Source organism: Seriola lalandi, unplaced genomic scaffold (assembly GCF_002814215.2).
Source record: "Seriola lalandi dorsalis isolate HSWRI2012SDOR001 ecotype SW California unplaced genomic scaffold, Sedor1 jcf7180002053444, whole genome shotgun sequence".
In the NCBI taxonomy this organism is placed as follows: domain Eukaryota; kingdom Metazoa; phylum Chordata; class Actinopteri; order Carangiformes; family Carangidae; genus Seriola; species Seriola lalandi.
Window position 1 is genome coordinate 169,540 of NW_019523997.1, and position 25,237 is coordinate 194,776.

A 25,237-nucleotide genomic window follows, 5' to 3' on the forward strand; every position below is an offset into this window, starting at 1 on the left:
TCTTGAGGTTTCTAAGAAAGAACCCTGGAATTACATGGGGTAGCAATTATAAAGAAAGAGGTCAGCTTAATGTTCATTTCAACAACTCATAATAAAGAGAAATATTAATGCTTTGGACAAACACAGAGGCCAAAGATCCCTTGTGTCCGCTCGGTTATTTTGGGTTACACAGGAGAGACGCTGTCCTCTATTTTTCTTTCTTTTTCGAAGCTGTATGAGGGCTGATAAAGCACATATGTTTCAAAGTGGATAGTAATTACTTGGAAAATAAACAGTAATACATTTTATTTCTCTCTCTCTCTCTCTCTCTCTCTCTCTGCTTTGGCCAGTGAGAAGCTTCACTGGAGCAGGTGGATGTTACTCCAGGATATTTACACGATTTCTGTAAAGAACAAGGGGATTTTCTGTGCACAGAGGAAAGTATTACTCGGGAAATAAACAGAAAAATATATCAATGAACCTGTCTGTGTGTTGTTCACAGATCACCTACCGTGTCTGATTCATCTCTACAGCCCATGATTCATACTTCAGGCAACTCATTGCTGTATCTGTGTGTGTTCATCTCTGTGTTATATATCTGTGTATATGTTATATGGCATAGTCTCAAAAACAGTTTAAATTAATTAATCTTCCAAACGTAACATTACTATTATTACATATCTTCATTGGTTTTTTTTTTTATTGCTCTAGCATTACCAGATACGTATCAACCTCATCAGTTAAGCCGCTGAGCTACTCTCTACAGACTGTGGTCACAGTGATGACGACCTTTGGTTGTGGCTTTTGCAATCAGTCCAGGTCTCTGAATCGGAGCTTATTCTACATTTTCGTGTGTAGAATAATTAATGAAGGTGCTCTGGGTAAATGTGTGAACTCAAAGGTCCCATATTGCAGAAAGTGAATTTTCCATGGCTTTTTTGATTCAATTATTATATAAAACAGGTCTAGGTTCTATATAAATACTGTGAAAGTATCAAAGTGCTCAGTCCACAGAGAAATGCACACAGCCTGTATTCAGAAACTCTGCTTTCAAAATGTAACTCTCTGTAACTTTGTGATGTCACAACGAAGCAGACGCCACCCTCAGCTATGCCCACAACATTTTTTGTCTTTGTCGTTTTAACCTTACTAATAACACTACACCAAGAAGCCATTCTGTCCATGAGCCAGCAACTACAAGACAGACAAATAATGTGGAGGACAGATTCAGACACAAAAACCCCTGGTTGTTGCTAGAGCTGCAGAGAGAAGCCTGAGAGAGGAGATGTAAAACTACACTCAGATGGTTTTTGGCTCTTAAAACCACAAAAGAACACTGGAAAAGAGTGAAATATGGGACCTTAAAGACGAAAGACAGCAAAAACTTTACCCTCCAAACAGACTGGCTGAATGGAAGCACAGCCCTGTGGGTTTGTTGCTACCCACTGTGTGGTGATGATTGGAACTAAACGTCATTCTCATTGTAGCTCAAAACACTTCCCCCAGACTGTTTCAACATGAGTATTTGCTGTCCCATAATATCATGTTGTGAAATGTTGTGTTTGTAAAGGGTTGACATTGAACTTGGCAACCTCCTGCATGTCCTCATCAATCAAAAGCTTCCTGTGCATCCTTAAGCCGATTTGTCAAGGCTCATTGCAGCTTTTCGAGCACAGGCACTTTGTTGAGACAAACCTTTTATACTCTGTGATTATTTTGTCACAAATTCATTATAGAATGAGAGAAAAAGCCTAAACACGCTGCAATGACAAACCATAAACAGGTTCACAAGCAGCATTTGGTAGCAGCTGGTAAATATGTCGGGATCATATCTTGTGGAAGCTGCAATGATTCCACTTCTAATTCAAATACATTTTTCAAGAGTGAATGAATACAAGTCAAGTCATCATACCTCCTTAAACCATGAATTCTACGGTCTTTCAAACATTCTTCTCATTAGCAAAACAAGCTGTCATTCACACATATTTCACGAGGCAGACAACAACGACACAAATCAGTTCATCACGTGTAGACACACACACAGACTTACAGAGGGTTTCCACTGACGGAGCAGGTGAGGCTAAGCGAGTCGCCCTCTCGCAAAATGCCAGAAGGAGGAACAATTCTCACTGTGGGTGCAACTGTAGAGAAAGAGAAGGAAAAACAGGGGAGGAAATGAGTGAGTGACAGAGAAAACGAAAAAAGCTCAATAGAAAACGAATGGATCAAAATTATCAAAATGGAGCGACAATCTGAAAAGACAGAAAAAAAAAACGGGAGAGAGAGGCAACAAGAGAGGGAACAAAAAGGAGGAACAAGGGAAAAGTGAGTAAGTGACAGGGGGTAGGGTCTTTAACATCTGTTTCCAAGGCAACCAGCCGACAATCCCACGGCTGAGACACCTGTTATCATAAGCAGCCCACCGCTCAAGCAGCTGCTGTACTGCACTTACTTCAGTAACAGAGAGATGGGAAGCCAAATGCACACTGACAGTTGGTCATTACTGCCAGCTCTCTGGCTGGAGGAACCCAGCGGCACGCAGACTGACAAAACTGTTGAATATGAATCATTCTGATCTATCAACAAACATTAATATACACGTGGCAAATGAAATGCACCGAGAGAGCGGTGCAGAGGTACTTGCTGAACATGAATCACATCACCAAATAATTACATAGGCCTATGAAATGTTTGACTATTCAGAATTATTGATATATCGTGAGATAAGAATCATATTGACCTGTCAGCAATACTGATATGGGAGCACAAATGGAGTAATTGAATATTGTCTGACTTGCCAAACAGCATCACAGTAATACCGGCGGACAAAAACAATTCTATACACTTTTAGCATCTATTTTCAGGGAATATAAATAGTATTGATGTTGTTCACTGTAATGTGATACCTTTCAGTGCTTTTAATGTCAGTTGATGTTTTTTTCTGACATTTCTTTGTTTTTCTAAATTATATTAAAGATTGCAAACACAATAATACAATTCATTAGAGAGTAATCCTACAGAAAAAAGAAAAAAAACAAAAGACAGAAATGTCACGACTGAAGAAATAGGAGCAAAACTTAACATGTTTGATAGGATTAGAGGCCAACAAAATGAATTTACATTTAATAGATATTAAATGATGAATTTTAGACCTTCTCCAAGAGGGCTCTAAATTATAGATGTCTGACATTTTAAGCATTAATCCTATTGAACCATCTACAGACGTGAAAATATTGAGAATCCAGCTTAAAATAAAAACATGGCTGTATCTGAACTTATTGCCCTGAGTTAAAATTAGGCTTAAGCCAATTATAAATAATATAAAATCTCTTGCAGTATTTTCACTCTCTGCGTTTGCCTCCCTCAAATGGACATATGTGGAGAGATTTCAGAGCATGCTAACTCGTGCGAATAAGCAAGCAAAGATCAATCAGTCCCCGAAAAGTACTGGTCTCTTTGCACATACTAATGTGACTCAGGTTTTCTCAGCTGATGCTGGGTTAGCTCCTTAAACCTCAGGCCAAGACCCTAACCTGGCCACAGGCCTATTGCTTTCCGCTCTCTGCATGACAAGATTTGAATGTATTAGGTTTTAATGAGTGCAGGTCTCATACAGGGCAGCTCAGAGTATCACCCCTGGACTGAAAATCCTGGACTGTGTATAAATGAGCATCACTCTGAAATGAGATAGCCGCCATTTGAAAAATGAGGCTGCTACCTTGACAAAGTTATTGCTGGCATTTAAGTAAAATTATGATTATAAATTAAGTGACAGCCCTACAGATGGAATAATATGATTTTTTTGTACGTTATGTTTCTAAGATGAAACAAAATGTAGACACACACATACTTGGCCTGAAGGAGAGACTTACAAAACACATCCAGGCGGTAGTGCCGAACCCTCCTCTGTGTGCCCAGTGCCGGGTGGAACGCCTCGCAGCTCAGCGCCGCCCCATTGTCTTTCCTTTCTACCGGGATCCGGATGGTGCTGGAGACGCTGAAGGTCTTCCCGTTGTCCTGCTGGGACACTACACCTGGAGAGAGGCGGAGAGAACAGAGGGGATGAGATGGCGGAAGGAAAGAAGACGGCTGGGGTGGCCAAGAAAAGAGGCGGCAGCCAAAACGTGCCCGTTCTTCCTTTTTCCCTGCTGAGACATCACACCTATGGTGGGAGACTTCTAGAGGAGAGCATGGAGGAGGACAGATGAAATGAGCGGACAGAGAGGAAGAAGAAGTTAGTAATGACTTAGCTTTTTAGAGCAGCAGCAGGTACCTGTAGAGGACAAAATAAGAGCGAGGGAGAGAGAGAGAGAAGTGAAAGCAATTTGCATCTATATTTCATGGCAATTATGAGCAGCAGAACTGTTTGTTTGCAGATGGTAAATCAACTGAATGTTTTGTGCGAGTGGAAGAAAGCGAGACAGAGATGGAGGAGGGAGAAGGATAAAAGGGAGAATATGCATAACTGAATTGAGATTTTAACTGAGCCAGACATGGGGAGAGAGGGGCGTCAAAGGAGCAGGGTGAGAGAAGAAAGGCAAAGGAGAGAGGGACTCGGAGACGGAAAGAGAGGGCAACAAAACGGGCATGAGGGCGAGACGAGCCGAGACATGAAAGCGGATGATAAGAGTGCCAAGCCAGATGCAGAGTGGAATAAAGATGCGAGAAGAGAGGAGGAGGATAGACAGAAGGAGGGAGGAGGAACAGCAGGGCCGACCTAACGGGACTTGACATGGTCACGTATTAGGAGTTTGTGCTTGTTGAGGCAGAATACAACAATATTACTTATATCGCGCTGAGTTTTCAATTATTGCCGGCGAGCAAATGAAAGCAGTCCCAATCGAAGCGTGAGAGAGGACGGCGGTGGGTGCAGATGAGCGGGAATAAGGGAGCGGTGGGAAGATAGTAGCGTAATTAAAGAGTGCTTTCCCATATCTGTTGTGATCTGCCTCTAACCTTTAGTGTCACAGTTCATTTAACTCAGGGCTAAAAGAGAGGGGAGGAGAAGAGAAAGGAGGAGAAAAGATTAGAGGAAAGGAGAAAAGGAGAGACAATCAAATAGGAGGAGACAGGAGGAGGAAACAAGAGAAGTGTTAGGAAACAACATGAGACTGGAGAGACAAAAGTGCAGCCCCCTGTCAGTCTCTTTGACTCTTTAAGCAACCAATAACCAAGCTGAGGAGCATCACATCTTTGTCACCAGTGAAATTTGAATAAAAGAAATGAAAGGGAGATCAGATGAAAGGAAAAAGGAAGGAGTAAAGGGGAAGGACAGAGAGAGGGGAGACCGAGTGATGGTGACAGGCGTGCTCTGACATAGCAAAGGGGAAGAGACTGGATGAAAGAGACGCTCCAGCGACAGACAAAAATAGAAAGTAAAAGAGACGATGGCTGACATGAAGTTTGAAAGGGCAAAACATTTCTCAACGCATGTCCCAAAAACTGTTGACACCAGATTATCTGACCTTATTTCATCTGGTCTGTGTGAGTTATTTGACGGCACAGAGTATGAATTAATGATCAACAATATTTACCAAAAAAAAAAAAAAAAGGTGCAATAAACTGAATCAAAACAATAGCCGCAAGCCTCAGTGAGAGACGCTTTGCATAACTTAGTCTCCAAGTTTCCTTTTGTTTGCCTTCAGTCAACTGAACAAGATTTTTGAGGAATTCAAATCAGAACGTAGCATTATACACAAACGCTGATTTAACGGCAGAGGTTACACAGACTGAAAGCAATGGAAAGATAGGTCTCAGATGTATTATTGAGTGAAATGCCTCTTTAGTTGTGAGAAGCTGAGGGAGACAGCGAGTTATAATGAAGGATAGATCAAGGTAACAGACTGATGGATGCCTCATAGATTTATCAGAAGAAAAGAAGTAAGGAGAGTTAGAGGATGGCGAATTAAAAAAGTGTCTCTTCATGCGTGCGTGAAAGAAGAGTGGAGTGAGAAAAGCAGAAAGTCTGGAGTGTATGCAGCATCTGTGCTTTCATGCAATGGGGCACTTGTCAGATTATGCGCAAATCAAGGTTATTTGAATTTAATTTCTGAGAGAGCACAAGGAGAGAGATATATGCAGAGAGGGGGGGAGATATGTATCTGTTTTGGGTGGTGAAAGACTAATGGACGTCTCGGAAGGACAAAGAAGCACCGAAATGTTTCTAGTACTTTGTTGGTGGTGTCTGTATTCTCAACACACAGATCGACGCACAGACATAGCTGAGACTTTGTCTGTGAACTTTAATATTTTCTCGAAGGAATGGAAACAGAAAGTTCTAACTGTACAGATCTCAAAAAGTGTGCTTGATCATTTGAAACTAAATCATTGCCTCTAAATATTGCAAGGAACACTTGCTCAAAATTAAGGAAACGGGAGGAGGAGAGAGATTTTGGCAGCCCTGCAGCCGAAACCTCCATTCTCTCCATTCATTTATCCATCCATCAATCTTTACCTGCTTTCATCAAGTAATCCATCTCCCATTCCCTCTGTCAAACCATCAATCACCAATCCATTCATCCTTCTTTTACTCAGCACTCAATCTTTGATATCATCCACCCATTTCATGTCACCTGCCCTATATTACCTCATTAATTTCCTCATTTATCCCTCACGATCATCTAACCATCCATCAGTCCATCTGTCAGCCACATCCAGGTACCTGGTATTTCCCGGCCGTTACGCATCCAGCGCAGGGTGGCAGCCGGCTTGCTGCGTGGCGACACACAGGTGAGCTCTACCTCTCCGCCCTCCACGGCCTCCTGCTTCACGTCCACCGTGGGCGTCTCCGGCGGCACCAGGACAGAAAGCGTCGCCACCTGGTGGTGCGTGGCGTCCGTGTAGAGCTGACAGAAGTAACCGCCCTCGTCAAACACGCTGACGTTGGTCAACTCGATGCGCACCAGCCGTGGCGTGAAGAGCACCATCTGGAAACGGTCGTCCTTCAGTGCTGCAAGTGGGCGAGGATAATGGAGAGAGGGTGGAAGTGGGATGAGGGCGTTGCGGAAGTGAGACAGCATGGGTTGGGGTTGTTGAGGAGGAGGGGGAGTGGAGGGAGGAAGTGGAGGTTTGATGGGAAGAAAGGGAGATGGCAGCGGGAGAGAAGGTGGTGGGTGGTGGGCACAAGAACAAGGAGAGAGAAGGTGAGTTCATCAGTCACTGGTAGAGAAAAATTCAAATCATCATCCTATAATATGATATAAATTCAAAACGCTACTAAAGCCTATATCCAGACACAATAAACAGAATAAAGGTACAAAGGGAAAACAAGAAACATTGTTTTTGCTCTGGGTCAGTGTGTAATTGATTCATTTCTAGAGCATTAAGAATTGTTTTCGCCCCTCCAATGTCACGGACCAGCGAAAGTTTAGTCTGCCAAAGTGAGTGTCACATTATTAAGAACTTGTTTGTACCCATTTTACTGGCAGGCCTTTACTTACCTTATTTTGCATTTGTTTGTAGATGAGAAGCACATAGTCATTCTTTAAGGAGGCTGCAGTTTTTCCACAAGCGGGGGGGGGGGGGGGGGGGGTAACTTCACTTCTTCACTGACCTTCATTAACATCTTTTGGCTGTCTTTTGGTATCTGGCCTTTTTCATATCTGATATCGCGTTAGTTATTTTCTGTTTCTGGAGCACTTGGTATTGTGCCCTAAATAATTACTAAATCCTTCTTATGTCATTTTCAGTCAACATTAAAAGCAGCGACGGTTGTGGCAGAGCAGTTAATTTCTGTAAGAACTCGTATCAACCTGTGTATCTGTCTTATCCAGCATTGCCGGAATTTGACAATTTTTCTCTTGGTTTTTTTTTTTGTTTCAGCCATTTTGGCAGAGATAGATGACATCTCATTCTTAAAACCTGTGGGCTCGGCTGCAGAAAGGAAGAAGAAGTGCTCTTATTGGCCTGGTCCTCTTGGCCCAACCAAGGCCCAACAGCCTTCAATGACCATAACGCTGGACCTAACATTTGAATTGCCAAAAAAAACTAATCTTTGATCAGAACCAGGATGGTGGAACCCATCACCATTTAAAGATAAGAAAAGTAATCGCACATGTCCAGACCTGTAGGTAGAGGCACACTGATGTTGCCACTTACAGGCCCAGGAAGTGACAGATGCTGCAATTGCTCACACTTTTATTGCTGATAAAGGTGCAAGTTAGATTCGAATTGCAGATCTGAAGGTGGTTGGGCTGTGGCTCTGCAGCTGAATGACTATCAGGAATGGTTGCAGGCACTTCCCATGAATAACAAGACGTATGCTTGTTAATTAATATTTAGAACATATCTTATCATTTGAAAATACAGTGTATTTACCTTTTTGCAGGCAGTAATTGGCAAGTACATCAAACAGCATACGAGAAGCAAGGGCTGCTTTATTTGAGTTGTGTGACATTCTCAACTTTGGTATCACTTATTTCTTAGCCTAAAGATAGTATGTTCTGTATTAGCAAACAGTCAGTTCTATCTCCCACAGTCTGGAACAAGAGTAGAGTTTTCACCGCTTTCTAATTTGTGATGTCACTCCCATGGACAGCTCTGCAGAGGAAAAATTGCAAAACATGGGAGAAATAGCGTCTGTGACAGCACCCCGGACGATTTTCTGCTCTGGAATTGATAGTGCTGCTAAATCTAAAGCTCAGTTTGATATAGAAAGTTCAGAGAGAGTTTGCAAAGTCAGTCTCGATGGAGCAGCTCCGGGCTGTACATTGATACAACATAACAGATGTCTTGCTTCTTTCATTTCCAGCTTTGAGGGAGAGTGTTATTCATTATCCCGAGCACTGATTGGACTATCCCAAACTAGATTGTGTTCATTCATTCTTTTTAACTGTGTGCTTTATTCGTCTGTAAGTCCATTTCTAATTAGTGTCTGTCATTTTTATTGTTCATCTTATTAGGTTTTAAACATTATTGTTTTACTTGCTGTGACGCACTTGCTAAGGCCTTTGAAAAGTGTTATGCAAATAAAGCTTATTGCACAAGCAAATTTTATTTTCGGAGAGCTATTAAACTGTATGGTGCTGCCCTCCGAGTCAGTGAGAGACAGGCTCAATACTACAATTGTACACAGGATAAACACTGCAATTAAGATTATGGAAAATTACAAAAGATTGAAAACGAAAAGTAAAAACACATACGTTTTCTAAACACTTAATTGTATAGCTAGTGCTGGACCCCATACGAATGCAAACCTATAATGCACAAAGGAAAGAAAGGAAAGTGGCAGGGAGGATGAGAGAAGGTGAACATGCAACAATTCTTCTTTTGTTACTGAAGAAAGAGAATAATCAATGGCGAGAAAAATGCTGATAATAACAAATAACGCTAATAACAGTCTGTGGGTGACAGTGGCTCGATGCCCATAGATTCTCATAAATACCTTTGAGACTCACTTTGTATCGAATTGACTGTGAAACCTCTCCCTCGTTCTCCATCTCTACTTTATTCTGTCCCTCTCCTCGCTCCTTTGTGTTGGCTTTGGCTCACGGAGGGAACAGCAGACACTTCCCTGATGTAACACCCGGCCATCTCCCAGGATAATTCATCACAACACAGACACTACACTATAGATATTGGCTTTGTGTGTGTGCATGTGGGTGTGTGTGCGTGCATGTGTATGTGTGTGTGCAAGAGAGTGAAGGAGGAAGAAAGAATGAGAGAAATAGACTAATATAGCTACATAATGCGGCAGGCGGGAAAAAATAATGTAGATAGAGACGGAAATCCACAGGAGACTGAGAGAGAGAGCGGCCCGGAGCGATGGAGTTAGTCCACCCTTCCTGGAAGTACACCACACTAATCTCTCCACCCCACCCCCCAAAAAAATTTCCCCTCCACCGGATGGCAGCGAGAGCATTGTTGGAGAGCTATTCCCTCCAGATAGGTAAATCTTTTTTCCCCTCTCTGCACTAAATGGCAACTAAATGTCAGACTTCTGTTCAAGTCCAAGTTCACCTTTATTGTCCTATCTCATTTGCATGCTGAGGAGAGTTGGCAATAGGGGGGAGAAAGAGAGATATGGACCACTGAGGAGAAATGGTCCATTTGGTTAGTTCCACAGCTCTATTATAGCTATCAGTGCCCACAATCTCATAAAACACTCCCCTGACTGGTTGCTCGCTTGCAAAACAGGCAGTCTAATTCACAGCACTTACAGCAGCGACCCCATTTGGGCAGTTAGTGCTGAATGGCTCGGCACAGAAAGGCCTTAGTTTGTGAGCCTGATATCTCGGCGTCAGATGGGCAATAGGCAGGAATGGGAAGGCCCTGCAGCGAGTGATGGAGCAAACGTGAAGGTAAGAGAGAGCCAGAGTGGGATGTAATTTACGCTCCCGGAAAATGTCCCCAACAAGGTTTTTCGGTGCTTACGGGAGCCAAATTAGATACGGGAAACCATCTATACTTTATACCTTGCCTAACCTTTGGATCATTTCCCAGGGCTGTCTCTTCCTCTGTCGCCTGGCGCTCCCTGTCCTTATTCTCTCTGTTGCTGTGTCTTTCTTAACCCCTCTGCCCTTTGTCTCTTTATCCCTCGCTATTTTCTTTATTCTTTCTCATTTTCTCTTTCATTCTAGCTTTCATACCCCGTCTTCTTCCTCGCTCTGATTAGGCCTCAACGTGCTTTCCAAAAAGGTGCAAGTCCATGTCTCGTGGGAGAGCAGACGGAGCTGCTCTGTTTAAATACTTAATAGAACTTACTGATAGTGCTGATCTGATAGAATTGTGGGGGAGAGTTGAAAGTAAGGTTTCCCTGAGTAGTGACCTCAACTACCCAATTAAAGCCACTCCGCGATCGAGGCGACTAACAAGTGAATAAACGTGTGCAGAACAAAAGCGCTTGAGTGTTGTATCAGTGAACAGTGAAAACAGCTCTCTATTCCACAGTATTTTTGTCTCATCTTGGCACACAGTTCAGAAAATCTTCAGTGACTCTGACGGAGACTGTTCCCGACGAGAGTGTAGGAGTCAAATCAATGTAATTACAAGTCCTGGAAGACATAATCATTAGAAATGTGAAAATGTGTTCAGCTGCCAACTTGCACATATAAAAATATCATGCCGTATGTTTACAAATAATGTACAAAATATGTCCCTGAGTTACAAAAATTTTGCTTTTATTTTCTGTGGTTAAAAATAGCTACATCTTCACGTCAGCTAATTATGCAGAAATTATTGCTGAAACTTTCCTTTTAACCACTCCTCATCATGTGGAAGATTTAACTCCAAGGTCAGCTGCGAAAAAAAAAGAGATGTCTGGTTGTGCCAGTCATTCATTTTCTTGACATTTCCACAAGGTCTTTCTGCAACCGCAGTACTACAGTAGAGGATGCTTACCATAACTCGATACTAGCACTTGAATGTATCTTCCATTTCATATACTTGAATAGATGGTATATGGAGTCAGTTTAAGGCTGTGTGAGACTGACTCTTGCATGGTCCTTGCAGCAGAGTTCTTTATGTATTACAAGCTCAAAGCCATGAGACAAATACATAAGTGATAATATAGAATGGAAGTATAATTTTGGCTGTCTGATGCTCTGCTCAGTTCAACTCAATTAAATTGAGTTAAACCAACAGTAACAGGAGCAGATTCAGATTACATTAATATAATGTATAAGTAAATAAGAATATCTCATAAGCTACTTTGGAGCAACATTCAGCAAAAGAGGCTTGAATGACGTTAGCTCAGCAAATAGAATCTTGGGAGTCTGAATCAAGCTGAAATTAAAAGCTGACACACAATTACAACAGCAGAGCAATCTTTTTTCCAAATCATATGTAATCAAAATTATCTTTGCAGTAGCAAGGCAGATGAGAGACTGAACAGGCTGACCATTCAGTCAAGTGATAGGATCCCAGTTTGGGACGTAGATGTTAAAGGCACAATTGAGGAGTTTGCACAAAGCCAAGCTCCTTGAATGAAAGTTGAGCGAGTGCTCTCTCTCTCTCGAGGGGATTTGGGGTTTCCGATTGGCTGCTCTGCCTGTTAGAGATGATTTCTATGTTGGATGGCAGCGGACCGTGTTGGGTTATGATTTGGGGAAAAAAAAAGCTGAGCAAAAGAGCACCATTACAGCACAAAAGTGTGCCAAAAAAAAATCTGCACCTGTGTGCAGATTTGAGTTGATCCTCTGATAATCAGTAACATCTACTTACAGCTGATAGCTGACTTGTTAGTTGATTGGATTTTGTTACAGTGTCCATGTTCCTTTTCTTATTTTGTTTTTAATTTGCATGCTTGTTTGCATCACAACCAGTTCCAGAACATGCCCCTGGTTTCATGTACTGTAAAAAAAAAAATCTTTATATTCAAACCAAGTCATTAATTAGGTGGTTAGGTTAGTAGTGTCTCCAGCAAAACCATGATTTGAATATATTCAAATTCAACCTGTTGCCATTTACTCTAAACTGTTACAAATCATGGTTTTACACCATAGCCTTAAGCTCGAGCCAACGTCTGAACAGTTTTATCACATAGATTACGTAGGGCATAAATAAGTATTGCTCCACCACAAAACATAAAACAAAATTTTGCTTCAATTAAGCCGCCCCACACATATTTCATAGGCAATGTTAAATATCCTTGATCATTGTTCCTTTGCTCAGATGTTTCCTAGCAGCACTAACAGAAAATCTGGCTAAGGTGGCAACTTTTGCCTTTAATTAGTTAAGAAAAATATGTAATGTTTTTCTACCCTGAGGCCCTCAATGAAATTTGCCTTCATTATAATATTGGTTACAATGATAATTTGCCATAAAGCCGACGAAAAAACATGTGATTGCCAAGGCCATGCTCTAATGAGAAGCTGTAATAAGCTCTGATCTCATCACTGGGGTTAACAGTGGATTATGCAGAGATCTTCAAACTATGCTTTTAAAACAGTTAAAGCAGTCACACTGTTAGGGCAGAGAGTAAAACCATCTCCTAAATTAACTCTGTGGTTATCTGACTTTTTAATGTGGAATTGCTTCAAAGGAAAAGTGAGGACATTTGCAATAAGAAAAATGTAAAATGTGAGTGTTGGTGAGTCATCGCTAATGTGTTTAAAAGGCTTCAAATGTCACTGAGGGCCAATACTTAGACACAGACAGACTCGGTTTTTCTGCAGAGACAAATGTTCACACAGACACACACCTCGCGTGCCGTTGAAGAAGAGGGTCTGCCGGCGGGGGTTCTGGATGACCACGATGGATCCATCGTAGTTCTGCAGGCGGCAGGAGATCTGGGCCGTACCGCCCTCCAAGACTGTGACATTCTCCGCTTGCACCGCCTGACAATGAGCTGAGGGGGAGAAAGATGGATGTTAATAAAGTGATACAGAGGGAGGTTGATGGAGAGGAAGAAAAAGGAGGGAGAGAGGAGGAGAGGGACAAATAGGAGGAACAGATGCTGAGAGAAAGAGATGTTCAATTTGCACCTCACTCGAGATAGAACCTTTCAAAATAAGGTACTTAAAGCATCTTTCATTTATTGCTATTCATCATCTGGGAATAACAAGGGGGAAATAGAGAGAGGGAGGGAGACGGAGTGATAGAGATTGAGAGAGATTGAGTGGGAGAAAAGGCACTGAAGGACTCAACAAGTAAAAGAGGGTCCTTATAAACAATGTGTTCTTCTGATTATAATAAGGATGATTATAAATACTGCCATTTGTCTTTTTATGTGCATAAGCACACACATAGAAACGGCCCTATTGCCTCTGGCTTTAACAGAATGCATCAACACACACATTTGAATACATTACGCCTTATTAGATCTCTAAGTGGCTGCCGGTCTTGAATTTAGACACACAGCAGCACACACACACATGAATGGACACGAATAAACATGGCCACATATGGAACAACACACAAACACAATCAGATCACAGACTGCGGCACTGCTACTACTTGTGTGTATATTAATAGTCTAAACCGCAGTTTTATCGAATGAGCGTGTGATCAACTCAGTGTGAAAAAGCTGGTCATAGTACGGATCAGCGAGAGCCACGTTGCAGCCTCGGATGCACTTCACACAGTCTTAAAACCATTTCTCATCCAGGTGCATGCTAAACCATTTGATTACACTCCATTATCCCGATGTAATGGTTCTTATTATAGGTATTTGGAAAGTGCTAGGAGGGGGAATCATGCAGCGGCTTTGCCTCTTGTGAATGAATAAGCATATACAAATGGACACCTTCTTGAACATTTATGTGTGTACACATGCTCCAACAAGTACTCTCTCTCTCTCTCTCTGTCTCTCTCTCTCTCTCACAAATGAGGATGCAAACACACACCGAAAATACCCATGCACATGTACCACACTCGGCAAACTCACAGAAACTTTTTGCACATAATCTTTCAAACAAACTTGTCTGGCCCCTAAACTCGATGTTTTTTAGACAAGGGGGCTGAGGAGCAGCAGGGAGCCTCTTTGATGTTGCTCACAGCCCAAGAGTCAGTAATAAGGAGGTTGATTATGCTTTGATTGGAGCAGTGTTTGTGGGTCAGACTGTTGACACGGCTCGATTGAGTCACACCTCCCGCTGAGCACAATGGACACCGAGCTCCACCGCTTGAATTCAAATGATCTGCTGAGCAATTAGTCATATAACCACAGCCAGGAGTGGAATGTGATTGCCTTGAAGAGAGTACCAGCTTGCTGGGCTCCCCGAACTAGTATTTACCAATTTGCATCCCTATTTGCATTCCCTCTCTCCCTGGCAAAGTGTTGGCCGTGGGGAGGATTTAGGGAAAGAACGACATCAATATTGACACATGATGATGAAGCAGGCAATAAGGAGTGCCGATAAAGATGGCGTGAGTAAATATATTTCACTGCTGGGCCTAGCAGTGTCTCCGAGCTCGGTAAAACACCTTCAGAAGGAAAAAAATGCTGTGAGACAAACAGATGGTGGCTGCCATAGAAGGAGTTGCTGACTTGACTGCTCTGGGCCGACATAAATGTCTATATCTGCAACTGAGCATGTCCTACGTTTCTGTGTTTGTGTGTGTGCGTGCACATATACAATGGGTGGGCATGTGCATTGGGTGTGCATATGCAGGGGTTGGAATATTGCAATTAAGCTACTTTGACATCATCTGATCCCGCCAACTTCATCCAAATTTAATTCTCCCCTCGATTTTAATCTCTTTTAATGAAATACTCAAAGCCTACATATTCATCATATCAGGGGAAGGAGACACAGTGGATATTGAACTGAAGACAGAAAGAAACCAAGAGGGGATAGACAAAGAGGACTCTGATACTCTATGGAACAGAGAAAAAAAAAAATCTTGACAATTACCACTAATTGTAGTCATTATTGCTGCCATTCTCTACATCAATATTGTGATTCATATCGAGGGGCATCAGGGCCTGCCACTGCCATTGCAATTACTTTTCTAATCGCTGTTATTACTCATCACCATGGCAACCGGGCTAGGCCACCATTGTTTTAAACAGTGTTAATTGTAATAGTGCTGCAGTGCATCCTGACTTCGTCAGTGCAGCACCCGTGTGTGATTAGTGACCCATCAGGGCCAAGAGAGAAGTCAGAGCCACTCCAGACAAAGAAAGTGGTCAGAAGTTTGCTTCTGGGAGTTAGCCAGAAAAACTACTCAGCTGTCCATTTATACACCCACTTCTCCTGACAGCTGCCACCCCTTTCAAAGGAAATTAGCTTCAGCGGCATAGCGGTAAAGTGCAAAGAAAAAGCAACAAGGAAAAATAAAGAATTGTTAACTGCTGTTGTGAGTGGGACGACTGGCATCCGCTATCGCCTGCTGAGAGATGCCACCCAGAAACACCTGCTGGCTGCTGGGGGAAGATCAATCTGGGCAAAGAGAACAGAGGCACGGGGAGACGGTGGCGGGGGTGGGGGGCTCTAACCAGGAAATTATAGCAGGGAGTTAGGAAGTGATGGTTTCGGTATAATAATGCAGCTGGCGGGGGCTGGACGAAATATATGAGAGATGACGCATATTCCTCTAGTCCCGCTCATAACACAGCTGGGTACAGCACTTTAGTTTGACTGTAGGTTTTATAGGCCGCCATTCATATCAAGGCCATGAGTTTGTGCTTCTGATCACCAGCACAGCACAGTGCAGAGAGGGAATGAGAAGGAGGCGGAGGGAATCAACCTCTGTGACAGAGGTATTAATCTGGGCCCCATTAAAATCTTTGCCCATAATAAAATACTCCACAAGCGTTGAATTATATTAAGAGAGAATGCTGAGAGCAATCAATACCATGGTAGTGCACTGACAGCTATGATCAAAGGATAAATAAAACAGGAGGGGGAACAAAAACAATCACTTCTCTCTCCAACCAAGTGGGGGCAGTATTTCATAGCAGTCAATTGGTGCTTCTTATCATTTGAAATGCCTCTACACCCCCCAACCCCACACCCACCCAACCCCCTGGTGTCAGGCCCTGGAAGAAGAAGGAGCCTTTATTTACTACGGCAATAGAGATCCAAGACGGGCCATCATTTCAAAATACATAAACAAATAAATAAATAATAGGCGTGCAAATTCATAAGACAAGGCTGTTCAGGGGCCCGTCCTAATAGTCCCGCAATGGGGTTGAGTTATAAGCCGCGGGAGACGGGGGATATAGAGGGACAGTGGGAGGGGATAAAGGGAGGTGTGGAGAGTTAAAAGAGGTGGATTTGGGAGGCAGCCAGGTGGACTGCTGGCTAACCCTCGGTCACGGTAAATTCTAGAAACTGCCTCAGTGGTGCAGGGTTAGCGCTCTGAATTACCGCCTTGCTGCGCCTTTCTCCCTCGCTTTCGCTCTCCCCTTAATTCTCTCCCTCCACGTCTCAGAGTGAAGAGAGGAAAAGACAGAATAAAAAGACGAGTCACATAAGAGAGGAGCTGTCTCCATTTGCCCCAAACAAGCCCCCATGTATCCTTGAAGCAGTGCCGTCACTGTCTCCCTATTCATTATCTCTCATTATCTTTCAGTTGGAAGTGCGCCAAGAGCTTGTGTTTTCTTTGCATGCTGGCCACGGATTTACAAGGGAATCGATGCAGGAGACTACAATGCACAACCCCTTATGTTATTACTGTTTTAATTAAAACAATAACGGCGGCTCATAGTTTCCACTCGTCTGGGGTCATCTAATGGCAACTTCTCCATCTCCTCCCCATCTGGATGTACATTTTTCCCCATTATCCCCCGAGTCTGCGAGACGAGCCGGTTTCCATGGTATGTATGCAAATGAAGTTTGCAATGTTTATGTGTGGGTGCGTGTGTGTGCGCACTAACACTTGCTCCAGGTTAATCACAGAGTTTTGCAGTGTACTGACTCTATGAAATAGCTGACTTTGAGGTTCTTCTCCTCCATACCTCCCTATGCAGACCCACAACTCTACCCCCCCCCCCTTTTCTCTTCCCAGTCTAAAATTATCACTCCATCTCTCTCAGGGAGCCAGAGCTCTGCCAATCAAATCCAGTGCAAAGAAAAAAAAAATGCTCCCTCTATAAATAATACATAATCCTTTACAAATCTCGCTCTCGTCTCTCTCATTACCTTCGTTCTGTCACTTTCTCCTGTCCTCCTTTTCTCCCCTCTCCTCCGCTCAGCCTTTCTTCTCATTTTTTTTTGGTGCATACTTCCCCCCCACCTCCCTCGTTTCCACTTAGTCCACAACTCATAATTCTCTCCTCCCACTGCCTTTATGTCTAATCTGATTCTCACCATCTCCCTCTTTCTCTTTTTATTTAAACCCACAATCTCTCCATTCCTCTCCACCCCACCTTCTGCCTGATCTAATCCTGGATTCCTCCTCCTTTCATCAGTCCCCTCTCCTTTTTTCCCGTCTTCTCCCTCCTTCTCTTCACCCTTATCTTTTATTGCATCGTTCATCATGCATCTTCCTCATCAGAGCTGTCCTGAAGATCCCTCGCTCCTCTCAGAGGCCTCAGGAGAATTGTTACATCTCTGTAACTTGCCGTCTCTTCACTCCTGTCCCTCCTTCTTTTTCTTTTTCTTAGTGTAGTTTTTTCCCCCCATTGCAATAGTTTCCTTCCAAGCCGCAATACGCTTTCATTCCCCTTGCAATCTCTGTCTCATTCTTCCTCTTTTTGTGACTCAGTGGGAATCTTTTCCTGCCTCTCTGCTGGTTCTATCTCCCCACTCTCCTTCGCTAAATGTGATTTGTTCTGCAGCTCAAGTCTGCAGCATAATCACGCTGTTTTTATAGTGTGCTGGGAGAGCGGAAGAGAGGGAGCAAAGGAAAGACAGGGAGAAAAGTGAGAGGGGTGAATGGGAAAAGAGGACAAAACAAATGAGTGGAGTGGGAGACTCATTTTTTCCTCCCTCTTTCATCTTCTCCTCTTCTTTTGCTTCTTTTAATTGCCTGTCATATAGCTCAACCCACTTTCCACTTTCTATCCCTCTCTTTTTCTCTCTCTTTCTGTCTGTCTTCCTTAATCTCTCCCTCTCTCCCTCTCTTTGGCAGGAACTTCAGACCTTCCCTCATCATACTCTCTCTCCATCGCCCACTGGTGTACCGTGAGCACTCCACTGCTAATCAGCAAAATCAGCATAAAATTGTCTCTTTTCACTCCTGACCTCGCATTAGAAACATTAACTTTCATTTATTTACATATTTCACATGCTGTTTTTTAACACTCTGACTTTGCTCCCCGGTCACGCTGTCTCCATCCTCGGCATTGAAATCTGTTGTCTTCCTCCTCTCATGCACCCCTCCCCCTCCCCCCCTCCCCGAGCTCTTGCATCTCTTGTTTTGACCTTCGCATCTTTATGTCTCTCCAGCCCTTCGGTGTATTTCAATCACCTCGTCCCTCTCTTGCCCCATCCCCTCTTCTTCCCCGCTGCATTGCATCTCCCTGAGCGCTCTTCTCTCATCTTGTCCACCCATCCCATTACTCTTTCTGCTCTTATTCACCTCTTCTTACCCTTCACAAACCACCATCTTCTTCTCTCTTTCCTTTCTCCTCTCTTTCCACCCTGTTCTCTGACAGCCAAAGCTGGTTAGCTCTATCTACTGTGCAGCATTTTATGGCCCGGGTCTGTCACAGCCTTAACAACCCTGCAACAATGGCCACCACACACACCCCAACAGCGGCTTAAAGGAAATTTACAGGGCTATTACGCGACGGCTACCACACTGGAGATTCACCACAGCCAAAAGCACTGGTCTTAACACCCCTTCAAAATCCACCACATGGCAGCCTTCCCTTTGGTGTGTGTCTGTTTTGTGTGTGAGTGTGAGATGCTGATGAATGTGTATGTGGCAGAGAGGAAATATACAGGCGTGTGCATGCATGTAAAAGCAAGAGCGTTTTTGTGTGTGAAATGGTGTCAAATGTGTACGAGAGAGTATATGTGTGTGTGCACACTCATGGCCCAACACAAAACTGCCCTACTGGCATGAATTACATAACCACACTGACTGCCAAGACACAAACTCATTCTATCTCTGTATCCCTCACTCCCCTATTGTCACCCCCACCCAGCATCCCCCACAACATCCGACAAAACACAATGTCCTTCTGTTGATCTAATATGCAAAAAAAACAAAAAAAACACAGTACTGAATTGAGATTTTGGCTGGCACAGAGGAGAAGGCACTGTGCGCAGTGGTACTACGCTTGTTTACCAATGAGCAGCGGGGAAAGAACATCTTCCTGTATTAAATACATAATAGTAATGACAGGCAGTATTAATAGCACCCAGCAACTCTGCCAGTGATCCAACTCCACACCGTGCACTGCTTTTTCCGACCGTCTCTGCCTCGTGTTCAGTCAACCTTATGACTCTTTGGTTTCAATTCTCGACCTCATGCAGCTCTTTTTTAGACCATGTCCCTTGTTTCATCTCTGTACGCCTCCCCTCCATCTCTGTCTTTCTTGCACAGACAGACACAGACTGTATTGTTCTCCGTCTCGCTGTTTCTCTTTCTCCCTCTGCACATACAGTACACGTTTCTATCTGGTCCAGTCCTTTTTTCCTTGTGCCAGCATGTCCCTCTCTCAACATATATTGGTCTGTTGCACTGCACTTTACCCCCCATTCTCTTTCTATTCAACAAGCTCTCCATTTGACTCGCTATATCTCTACCACTCTGGGGTCCAACTTTCTTTTATTAGGTTCTTCAGAGGAAAAGCTGAGAAAAAGGCCTCAGCCAGTTTCTTTCTCTATTTTCATTCATGACTGTTTCCCTTTAAGTCCTTTGGTCCAAGCGTCTCTTCTCTTTCTCTGCCTGCTTTCTCATTCCCCGGTCATTTCACCTCATGTGTATACACTCCTGTCTTCAGATTCTCTCTTTTCTTAATCTTAATTACCAATTCTAACTTAATTACCAGCATTTTGAACAATTCATCTGAAGCGCTCATTTCATGATTCCATCGTGTGCTATTCTTCCCTTGGTCATTTGCTGGGCACTGCACTGGATCTCGTTCTGTATCAGTTTACTGCAATTAGTATCATATTCACAATTGTGTTCTCTTTTTTGTGTAACAGAAGCATCCCATTACAGCATTTAGAGGTATATCTGCAGGGAGTTCAAATTAAAAGAACAAAGAGCTTGTACGTAATTGCCACATCTTGGCTATAATATGAAATGAATGTGTACATGTGAACATTATGTGCTTGTTTCCCTCACTTATTTGATGTGTAATGACACCTGAGTTTCCCTCTGGAATCAATACTGCACGTCTCATTTAATCTTTATGAGTGTGTATGTGCATGTGAGTGTTCAAGCGTTGCATGACTTACGAGTGATGCAGAGCAGGACCAGGACCAGGCTGCGCAGGGCCAGAGCGAAGGGGGCAGGGAGGAGGCGGCAGAGGACAGAGCTCCGGACAGGCCTCATTGTGTATTGAGAGGCTGTGTGTGTGTGTGTGTGTGTGAACGTATCTTTCTGTCTATGTGTGTGTGTGTGTGTGTGTGTGTGTGTGTGCGTAGATGTGCACGTTTGATCAATGGGTCCTCTGTGACCCTGCCTGCACTGCTACAGACAAACTAGTCCACACACACACACATACACACACACTGATTTGTTCTCTGCAATGCTGCAGGCACGTGCACACACTAACTGCCCAGCTTTACTTCAGTGCAATCAGACAGAATTTGTTGTTTGAGGAGAATGCTTAAAGAAAGGACTTTTATTTGCTACACTGCATCACAACACATGCAAAGAAAAACTGCTTTAGCTGCAAAAGAATAACATAGAATTGAATTGTAGCCAGGGCTTGAACGCAATACACAGAAGTCTGGCCAGAGCTAGTGATTTAGACACTCCATCACAATGCACATAGAAATGAGCTTAGAGCAACAAAAATGTTCCACTGTTGACTTTAACACCATGTGCTGCTTAGAAATAACTTACAACATGCAGTGTCTTAAATCCATACAGTGCAGAAGCTTTGCTCCTACAAAGCAGTACAGGGGCTCAGTCCCATCTAAGCAAAATGACAACAAAGCAAACACGGCAAGGGGAGCTATTTTCTACCACAGTGCTCTGAGCCTAAGACCAAAGCCCAAGACCCTCAGATCAATAAGCCGGAAAAACCAATACCCAACGTGACCAAAGCAGACCTGCAACTCTTTACTGTTTACGAGCAAGGGTAGTCAGTAATGGCAGCTATGCAACTAACCAAACAAGGAACAACTTCATTTACTGTTCATCATCTCCACACCGCAGTGTCAAACTCAGCGCTAAGCTAGTTCCCGAGCACCAGGTGCCCAGAAAATCACCCACAGAACTAACCACAACAACAAATAGACTGCTTCTCTACTGTAGGTCAAACCGCACTGCTCAAAGAAAAGAACAGAAAAGATCAATAATACTATATTTCAATCAGATACAGGCCGGGAAACTGTCTCGCCAAGCAAGTGAGGTTTATCTCCACTGATGTTGACTGAATGCTAACTTATGAAATGGAGCTACCTACGTTGCTGTGCCCTGGAGGACAAGAGAAATCTGGGGCAACAATGTTCATTCAAACAGATTTTATTTTAATGAGTCAAACAAGGTTTTCAGCACTTCTCACCCGACAAAATTGGCAGATGGAAGTCAATGTTCCTTTGAGCTATTAACTGAACCGGGCAGGCCTCTGGAGAGAAGGAGACACCATCTCACTGCAACTCATCTGGAGATAGCTAAGGTTAAATAAAATCCACTGAGCTCAAGTGCCGCTCTATAAAGACAGAGAGTGGAAGTGCCTGCTCTGTGTAGAATAACCAACTGCAAAAGGGTTCCGGCAAACTGCAGTACTGCGCTTTAGTTATATGATATCACACTTTTTGGTCTGCTATTTTACTCCAGAGACTAGCACATTATTCTCATAAGGTGTCTACCATTATTCGCTTGAATGCCAGAGCTCTTTCGATATGCTATCATGTATACACTGTAGCGTAAACGGACAGTGATTTTACATGGTAATTTTCAGACTCCTCAGAATAATCACAGGCTATCAGACAGTATAATCGCGCAGCATCGACCTGCCTAACTCTTCCTTTCCAACATGCTCCACTGGATGCAGTCAGCGCCTGGGTGCACTCCAGACACACGCTCACTCATACACACTGATCTGAGAACCTGCTACGTTTAAGGTCCAGACAGAGTTCCTGCCGATTGTCAGGGACCTAATGCGTCATCCGTCTCCGAGAGTGTGTAGCTGTGGTGTGTTTGCATGTGTAAGTACGCGTGTTTTATGTGTGTGCACGTGTATGCGTTTGCAGTGTAGAGACAAAGCGTGACGAGCTGCACCACACACCTCACTGAACACTATCTGATGGACTAAAGTGCGGGTGTCATCCTTAGATTACTACACACTGCCCCGCTCTCTCACTCCCTGCACTGCAAACACAATGAACTCTAATGGCGACGGCCCTGACACTTCTGGCAAAGCCGAAAGCGGATCATCGCCAATCTTCCCCCACGGCTCTGACTTCACCCGTCAACTGGCTGACGCTGAGAAAATTACTCTGTGTCGGTGAACACCAGTAGCTCGGGTCTGGCAGTTCTGGGGCCTGGCAGCAGACGGGTGGAAAACAAAGCGCATTTACTTGTTCAAACTGATCTCCTCAAATTGTGCTTAGTTTAATCCGTTCTGTCCTCTTTCCCCCTCCTCTTCCTTCAGTCCTCCAGTCAGTGCATAGCAGCTAGTTAGTTCCCACAAATGTGTCCTTCCTTTTGCTTCACTTCTTTCCTGTTGGTCTATGAAAATAGCTATAATCCAAATGTGGTATCACTGTTGATCACATCCATCTGTCTTTCCGTTCTCTGTCTTCCACTTGTTTATATAACCCTGGCCTCCCTCCCCTTGCTTAGAATGTGTGTGTGTGTGTGTGTGTCAGTGTGGGATCAGTGTCTGCATACTCTGCATACTATTTTGTGAAGGTTAGAGACATGTGTGTGTGTGTGTGTGGATGGAAGCAGCGACAATGGTTGCCTTTCAGGTCAACAAACAGTGGCGGTGTGTGTGTCTGAATGTGCTTGACTGTCCACTGTTGACTAAAGCAGAGTGTACATTTGGCTGTCTCTTTGGCCCTTTCACCATCTACTACCCATTAGTTTATCTATGCAGGCTCACACTGAGGCATCACAGTGCCTCTTTATGTTAAATGGCGGTTTTTATGGCTGCAGGGATGCGCACGGCTGTCTACTGACAAGAAATGTGCACGATGTTTGTGTGGGGCATTTGTAATTCGAAGCGGATGTGGGTAAAGCAGAAATAAACATGACTATGACAGTGTTATGAGTTATGCTGATGTGAACATGGCTCAGTAAAAGGTATCTGCTCCATATCTTTACACTGATGAAACAGAAATCATTGCTAAGAGCTACTCCAACCTGTCAGTACGTTTTGCATCAGCACATGCATAATGCAGTTCCTTTGTTCATGCTCATTGCCGCTCCTACTATCATTACTGATATTGGCAATAAAACTGGCAAAACAAATCCAATGGCTAGAGCTAACTACACTAGACTGTGTCTATGACTTTCATTGTCCTGTAAAATGCGAAAGGCAACACAATTTTGCTATTATAATAGCACCTCTACTTGTTCTTAATCAACTGATCATAAAGTACCAGCTCTAATCTGCCACAAGCTGTATTTACAAACATCTTTATGCATCCAATTTGAAACATGCTGTTCCCTATTATCAAGTCAAATAAAGTCAAATTTATTTATGAAGTGCTTTTAACAAAATAGGGTCATCGCAGAGTGTTTTATAGGGAAACAAAGAACATAATTACATACAAAAAGAACACACTGCAAATCACTGTGCGACTGGTGAGAGCGTGTGTGTATTTGCATGTCTGCGAAGTTCCTGTGTGGGCAACCCCCTCATGGGTGTATTTGTTTTTGTCGCAGTCCGTGCGGAAGGAAGGGAGGTAATAGCAAATTGTGTACCCTATCCCCCAATCCTCTTTTTTTTCCCTCCCTCTCTCATCGAAATCAAATTTTTAATGGGCTTCATTGGTGCCACCGTGGAATAAGTGTTGCCAAAGCACTTAAGGGGCTTAAGTCAGCGGCGTGCTGAAAATATTAAGCACTCAAACAGCCTTACAAGGATCCCTGCCTGCTTAAGTATGCCAAGGAGGTCGTGCCAGCATTTAATACCAATTGTATTAAAGCACTCCGACAACGGAGAGGAACAGAAATATAGATATATACAGTATGTACCACAACTGGGAATAGATGGAGAGATAGAGGCTGGCGGGAATAATGGAGCGAGCCAGAGGAGGCATGAGGTGGGAGACAAGGATGACTCGAAGGGATAGAGACACCAAAAAAGGGTGGAAGAGTAGTGCAGCTACATGGAAAAGAGAGAGGAGGAAAGTGAAAGGAAGTGGGGAGACCATCGGAGAGAGGTAAAGGAGGAGAGAAGAGAAAAAAAAAAAAAAACGGGCAGTGTAGAGGAGGAGAGATGTGAGGGATTCAGGCCAAGGTGTGGGAGGTAAGGGTTGATGGGATAGCTGTGAACCAGCAGCAGAAGGCTAATGCAGAGATTCTATCGGGAGGCTTATCCAAGATTAAATTTCTTTTTGTCCTTAAGGCTCTTCTTGGGTAAGCGGAAGTGTCGAATTTATTTCTTATGTCTCCCTTGAGGTTTTACAGGAGAGTGGGTTGGGAGCGTGTGTGAGCGTGTGTGTGTGTGTGTGTGTGTGTGTGTGAGCATGTGGTGGGGTACACGTCTATGTGCCTGTGTAGGTGTGAATCTTGAGGGTTTATTTGCTGGCAAAGTGTGAAGGAGGGCATGTGTTCCTGAAAGGTAAAGATAAAT

At 43.5% G+C, this 25,237-nt stretch overlaps 1 protein-coding gene across 5 annotated transcripts in view; it reads right to left on the minus strand.

Annotated features, from left to right (window-relative positions):
* cadm4 (cell adhesion molecule 4) overlaps positions 1–25,237 on the minus strand; it is a 141,858-nt gene that overhangs the window by 15,168 nt on the left and 101,453 nt on the right. The window contains exons 1-5 of one of the 5 annotated variants that reach the window (XM_023401111.2): positions 20,718–23,222; positions 13,118–13,264; positions 6,641–6,928; positions 3,852–4,013; positions 2,030–2,120 (exon numbers count right to left, since the gene is read on the minus strand). In XM_023401111.2, the coding sequence (XP_023256879.1) occupies positions 2,030–2,120; positions 3,852–4,013; positions 6,641–6,928; positions 13,118–13,264; positions 20,718–20,814 (785 nt within the window). In that variant the 5' untranslated portion in view covers positions 20,815–23,222. Of the gene's footprint in view, positions 1–2,029; positions 2,121–3,851; positions 4,014–6,640; positions 6,929–13,117; positions 13,265–20,717; positions 23,223–25,237 lie in introns of those variants that run through there. The other 4 variants (XM_023401109.2, XM_087172603.1, XM_023401112.2 and 1 more) reach the window with 4 other exon arrangements.